Here is a 6,370-nt window from a genome sequence, read left to right on the forward strand (position 1 = left end):
TAAAATTATCTGGTGTTTTCCCTAAGGACAAATGCCAGGAGCATATGCTCTATATGTTTTGCCTGGGGTGGGGTTGGGGTTAAATCCAGGGAGCATATACCCCGGGTTGAGGGCCAGGCGTATGCTCTCTGGAAGGTTATGTTTTATTTGAAGCCATTGTTAGAAATACAGCATTCTCATGAATTGTCTCCTTTTAACCTCTCTTCTCATTCTTGTCCTCCTTTTCACCTAAGCCCTAAGTGAGCCTGATGCTCTGTGGTTACAATCCCACCCTTGGACAATGCCCGCCATCAAGTATTCCTTGTTGTCACTTGCCATCCTCATCCTGTACTCTTTCTATCACAGAAACGTGCTGGGACCTTTCACACATTTATGACCTCCCCACGCTCCATGCCATTCTTCTCCTTGACATTGTATGTTTGTTTCAATGTTTACTTCAGAGAGGTCTTGGGGGCTATGGACTTCAATTCCATTAGCCACATCACAATTTTCAACAAGAATCTCCTGACTGAAATGTACTGAAATGGAAGAGAAAGTCCTCTCACCAGAATCGAGGAATGTCAAGGCTGGAAGGTATCTTAGAGATCATCTAATCCAGTTCTTGCTTCAGAAACGATTCAGGGAAGCAAGTGAAGTGACTTGGACTTTACCTATGGTAATACTGTCTCCCCACCCTCAACACTGCCCAGCTGGCATTTCTGTAGCCCCAACACCTCCCCCACACTGTGCCTTGGTGAGTGTTCACCAAGGAACGCTGCGTTTTGACAAGCCTCAGTAATCAAGAGCAGCCTCTGCCCATAAATACACCTGCCCTGCTCCTGCCTGGGGTGATTCCCTCCGACTTGCATCTGCTTCTTGCCAGCAGCCCCAGCATTATGCAGAGATTTGTGCTGCTATTAGCCATTTCTCTTCTACTCTATCAAGATCTTCCAGGTAAAAAGGGACTCTCAGCTGGAAATGTACACAGTTGCTGGGGATGACAGGGGGAGAAGAAAAACATTTGATTTAGAAAATAAATCCTGAAGGATGGAGTAACCTTCTTCAATCTCAGCCTTTTTTCTCTTTGCTTTCATTGGGTCCATTAGTAAAATGCAGTATGTGGCAGTCCTTGTATGCACCTTACAGCCACGAGGCTTACTAGCTCAAGGAGGAAAAAAGAAACGTAGGGATCAGGAGTCCTAGACGTCCTTGGCACCCTGGCCACACACGGTAACAATTCCTCATGGAATCCTCAGCGATGAGGACTCACTAGCCATGCTTGTTCCATTGCAGGGCAGCAGCAATTATTCATTGTTGATTTTGTAGAATAAGATGCCTTCCCCCATCCTCCTCCTTCTGAACAGCTTTACTCTGCACAGAAAGGGCGCCTACTCATCCTCCTAAATTTTGCAACTTTTCATATCAAGTCAGATGATTAGGATTAAAGGGGATGCAGTGATTTCAGTAGGCAAGAACGTAATTTACTGACAACACAAATAGCAGGTGCCTTTGAGCTCTGCTCAGGAAATTTTAGACTGAGATGTCAGCAATCTTCTGACTCCTATGTTAATCTATGTCCCTAGAAGCCTCTATTTCTTAATATATTTGCAATGGATATAGAGAGCACCTAATCTAATTCCCTTCTTTTACAAGCTGAGCAACATTCTCTATAGTACAGTGAGAGAAAATAAGATTTTTAGAGTTGCTTAACAAGTCTAGCAGTGCTGAGACGAAACCAGTTGTTTTGACTCGTAGAAGCCATCGGATCTTCTCTTCCAAGCTGCTCAGTCGATTTTATGGCGCTTTGACAGACACCCAGCACCCATCTTTTTACCCTTCCAGGCTGTGCCTCCACTGTGATTCAGATGGGTTAATGATTTTTTTTCAGAGGGTACCTGTTTAGGTTAACTCTTCCTTGTTCTTTCTTCCCGTGTCATTTCCCAAAGACACTTCTGTGAAATTCTGCTATGAGCATGTTCCAGGTTTGTTAAAATATGATAGCAATTTATCAAAGAACAGGTTTTCTTCAACCTTTGATCCCAAGACAAAGAACTTCTTGGGATGGAAAGCCTGGGTCAGGGATCCCTCCAGATCCCGAAGAATGCACCGCAGAGCTGGCTGCCATTACCCACACTTGGCTGCTGAGGGCTGGGTCAGACTGTCCTCTGCAGTTGAATTCTGAAAAAGACCATTAGCAGGAAGAGGATTAGGGAGGGAAGTGGCAGAAGTGGGTGAGGGTGAATGACATGTGCTGCCTGCCTCTTCTCCTGCCACCCCTGCTTTGGGTAAGTTTGGCTGTCACACACTGTCAGCCCCTCAGATACCCACAGGGACTGGGGATGGGTGCTGTCAACCAAAAATAAAATTCTAAGCCCCCTCCCCAACCATCTAAATGGACTCCCTCCTCAGCCAGGGCTCTTAAAATTTAATCTGAAAGACTGCTTCAGGCCATGAAAGGAAGTGGGTGTTGGACATGCCTCATTACACTTTCCATCATGAACATCAACACAGACTTTAAGCGTGATAAGAAACATTTTACAGCCTGTTCTCTCTGAAGCCTGCTAGCTAAAAGCATCAACTGCATGATACAACTTTGGTCTCCACAATACAACCTCTTTTCGCAACCCAAACATTCCTGTCTGTTGATCCCAGGTCTTTAGACAAACTCAATCAGTTGTCAACCAGAAAATGTTTAAATTTACCTATAGCCTGGAAGGCCACCTGCCACACACTCCCACTGCACCCCCACAGGCCCCCCGCCACCCCCATTTTGAATTGTCCCACCTTTCTGGACCAAACCGATGTAAATCAGCCAGATGTAGTGGCTCACACCTGTAATCTCAGCATTTTGGGAGGCTGAGGTCTGCAGATCACTTGAGGTCAGGAGTTCGAGACTGGCCTGGCCAACATGGTGAAACCTCGTCTCTACTAAAAATACAAAAATTAGCTGGGTGTGGTGGTGCATGTCTGTAATTCCAGCTACTCAGGAGGCGGAGGCAGGAGAATCGCTTGAACCCAAGAGGTGGAGGTTGCAGTGAGCTGACATTGTGCCATTGCACTCTACCCTAGGCGACAGAGCAAGACTCTGTCTCAAAAAAAAACCAAAAAAAACAAACAAACAAAAAAAACAAAGCAAATCTTACACGTATTGATTAATGTATTATGTCTCCCTAAAATGTATAAAAGCAAGCAAGCTGTATCACAACCACCTTGGGCACATGTCCTCAGGACCTCCTGAGGTTGTGTCACAGGTGTGTCCTCAACCTTGACAAAATAAACTTTCTACATTAACTGAGACCTGAGACCTGTCTAAGATTTTCTGGGTCTGTAGAGCAGAGGAGGAAAATTGCTTATGCAAGAAAGAAACTAGTGTAGTGTAGTCTACCCTGGAATGTATTTATTGCTTAGGATATATTTATTACTCAGCCTTAGTGTATGGACTGTATTCTCCCTTTTGCATTCTGTTTACTATATGTTTACTATATATTCTGGTACGACTATAAGACATACCAACTAGGTTTTTGTTCCAGCTTTGACACATAAGTTGCTGTGTGACCTCAGATTTGTCACTTTCCTTCTCTGAGCCTTAATTCCCATCTCTAAATAGATGGTCTGAGAGGGCTTGTTTGAAACTGACAGTCTAACATTTTAAAGGTTGTGTTCTCTTCCTAGTCTATTCTTCTTCTCCCCTAACGCTAAGCTTCATTTTCCCTGAGCGAGCATGCTGTCCTCTTTTTCCTCCTCTAACTCCAGGTTGTAAAGTGACCTGCCACAGATATGTCAGAAGGCACATATCTGCTACTCAATGTCCACATACTCCCTCAGCATGATACACACTGCAGCCCACCTCACTCCTTTCTTCATTGCCTTGTACTGTGACCACAAGGGCTTGCTTTTGAATGAAGCCTACAGCAAAACAGTCTTTCCTCATCACCCACTGTGGGGCCATTCCAAATATTAACTCCTTCAATATCCTATCAAGCACATGAATTGGTCAAACTGCCTTTTAGTCCTCACCTACATCCTGGACAAAGAACCTTGATACCTAAGCATCAGAAACAGGAGGCTTCTCTTTACCAGAACAAATGAAAGACATAAAACCCTGGTTCGAGGATTAGCAGCCCGTTTCAGTTCTCCTGCCCTTCTGCTTTGTAGAAAAGGAACAGATGCAACAGGGGAGAAGGACTTAAGGCTCAGGTGAAATTAGGACCCTTGGGCCCCGACCTCTGCAAAGAGGTCCATTTGCAGCCCTGACTCTCCTCTCCCCAGGGTTCCTCTGACACCCTCCCCCAAGCCTGGCTCCTGCTGAGTTTGCTAGAGAACCTCTCACAAAGCTCTCTCCAGCGAGGCTCTCTCGGTCCACCTTACGCTGTCCTCCCTACCATCAGCCTTGCTTCTGGGTTTTCCTGATATCTCTGTAAGATCCTATCAGTGTGGCATGTGAGATAATGAGTTTTACAAAGCTGCTTTCAGCCTCAGAGAGCGCACCCTGAGACTGAGAAGCTAAATCCATGTCTCCTGAAAACTGCTCTGGGCCAACGGTCGAACACTCAGGATTCTGCTCCTTTCTAGTTTCCTCCGCTCTACTTGCAACCACTCTAGTTTATTCTGGTCTAGTCTATCCAATCATTTACTCACCACGTCCTTACTGAGAACAGGCTATGTTCCTGGTAGCAGTTACACAATGGTAAGCAACATAAACATGGGCCTCATTGTCAGGGAGCTCATAGTTCGAATGAGAATAGCAAATAACAAAATATACATACATATATACATATCTATATCTATATCTATGTTTGTATGTATCTCTCTATATATATGTATATGTATATACCTATATAGATACATAGATATATAACTACAACTTGCGATAGGTGATATAAAAGAATAACAAATGCATAGGGAGAAAAATAGTTTTGGGGCATTGAAATACAAGAAGAGGACAGAGAAAGATTTGCCCAATATTGGGAACTTAAGGTTGAGACATAAAAGTTCAAAGAATCCACTTATGGGAAGGAAGAAAAACCTTCCAGGCAGAGGGGACAGTGCACGTGAAGGTACTAGGATAGCAAAGAGTAAGCTCACACGGAACAGAAGGGAAGCCGGTGAGAGTTTCATGGACAGAGTGAGGGCCACAGTGGAAAAGCATGAGTCTGAAAAAGTGGCCCAAGATCAGATCACGATTGCTTTGGAGACCCAGTAAGGGGCTTGGAGAGATTTAATAAAGAAAACTATAGTAAACTTGTAGGGATTTTGAAAATAGGTGTGACATGGAATGATGTACATTTTCAAATAAAATCCATGCTGGTTGGGAATCAGAAGGTCAAGTCAATCATCTAGGAAAGTGGAGGAGGATGGGGGTCCAGGAAAACCTCTACCACCACGCACTAGCATTCTCTATCCCCCTCCGAAAACACCTTCTGCCAAAGCCTTGCCTTTTGGTGCCAGTAAGCAATTAGTGACAGTGCCATATCCTGTTATCTAGTGAGAAGCGAATTTGAATTGGACAGAATATGTGGTTATGGGACTGCCCGTTGCCGGAAGAAATGTCGCAGCCAAGAATACAGAATTGGAAGATGTCCCAACACCTTTGCATGCTGTTTGAGAAAATGGGATGAGAGCTTACTGAATCGTACAAAACCCTGAAACGCAGTAGTGCTGGTCCCTAGAGTCGCTGGAAGTAGGACCTCAGTAGCTTTCCTTCCTGCGGCCTAGCAGCAAGGGCATCCCCATTGCAACCACGGGTTCAGTTATCAAAGAAGGTTTGCTGAGCTTCCACTCAATGCAAAGCCAATATAGGAGATTGAAGAAGAATACAGGCTGGAAAGCCGCCTCTGGTTGTGATAATGGAGAATAACAATGGGAGTTAAGCATGAGTTTCAACACTTTATAAGTTGAACAAAAAATATGTCTACCTAATCAGCTATAAACCTAAGAAAAACATCATTTTTATCCTGATAATATTGGTTTTCTTTTCCGATCGAAAGTTTTGCTCAGGAGTTATATATATCGTGTGTTAATTAAAATGTAAAGTAAATCAATGTTAAGTGTGCCTTGTTTTAGAATACACTATATTTCAAAACATAGACCTCTGAGGAGAAAAACAAAAGAGGTGATGTGTGATGACAAGCTTGGGAACCCTTTGGAGCTTAAGGGGTTGATCAAGTGGGCGTCTGTGGAGGGTCCCATCCAGCAGAGGGCAGCAGAGAGCAGCCGAGAGCAGCCCTGCGCTGAGCTGTGGATTCGTGATCCTGAAAACCTGTAAAGAAAGGTGAGTGATGAAACATTTGACCTGCCTGCCTTTCCTGTCCAAACCTAATTTTAAGGTAGTCAAAAGCGTCTCTCTTCGAAAGCAGTCCAGCTAATAAATGAGGAGTGTCGCCATTTTGCA

At 44.3% G+C, this 6,370-nt stretch overlaps 1 protein-coding gene across 1 annotated transcript; it reads left to right on the top strand.

Annotated features, from left to right (window-relative positions):
- Positions 1-826: 826 nt before the first annotated feature.
- LOC109028109 (beta-defensin 104A) lies at positions 827-5,932 on the top strand. The gene is made up of 2 exons (XM_019032916.4): positions 827-933; positions 5,465-5,932. Exons 1-2 carry the CDS (start codon positions 876-878, stop codon positions 5,623-5,625), a joined length of 219 nt encoding a protein of 72 aa, XP_018888461.1. The 5' UTR covers positions 827-875; the 3' UTR covers positions 5,626-5,932.
- Positions 5,933-6,370: the final 438 nt, after the last annotated feature.

Source organism: Gorilla gorilla, chromosome 7, assembly GCF_029281585.2.
Source record: "Gorilla gorilla gorilla isolate KB3781 chromosome 7, NHGRI_mGorGor1-v2.1_pri, whole genome shotgun sequence".
In the NCBI taxonomy this organism is placed as follows: Eukaryota; Metazoa; Chordata; class Mammalia; order Primates; family Hominidae; genus Gorilla; species Gorilla gorilla.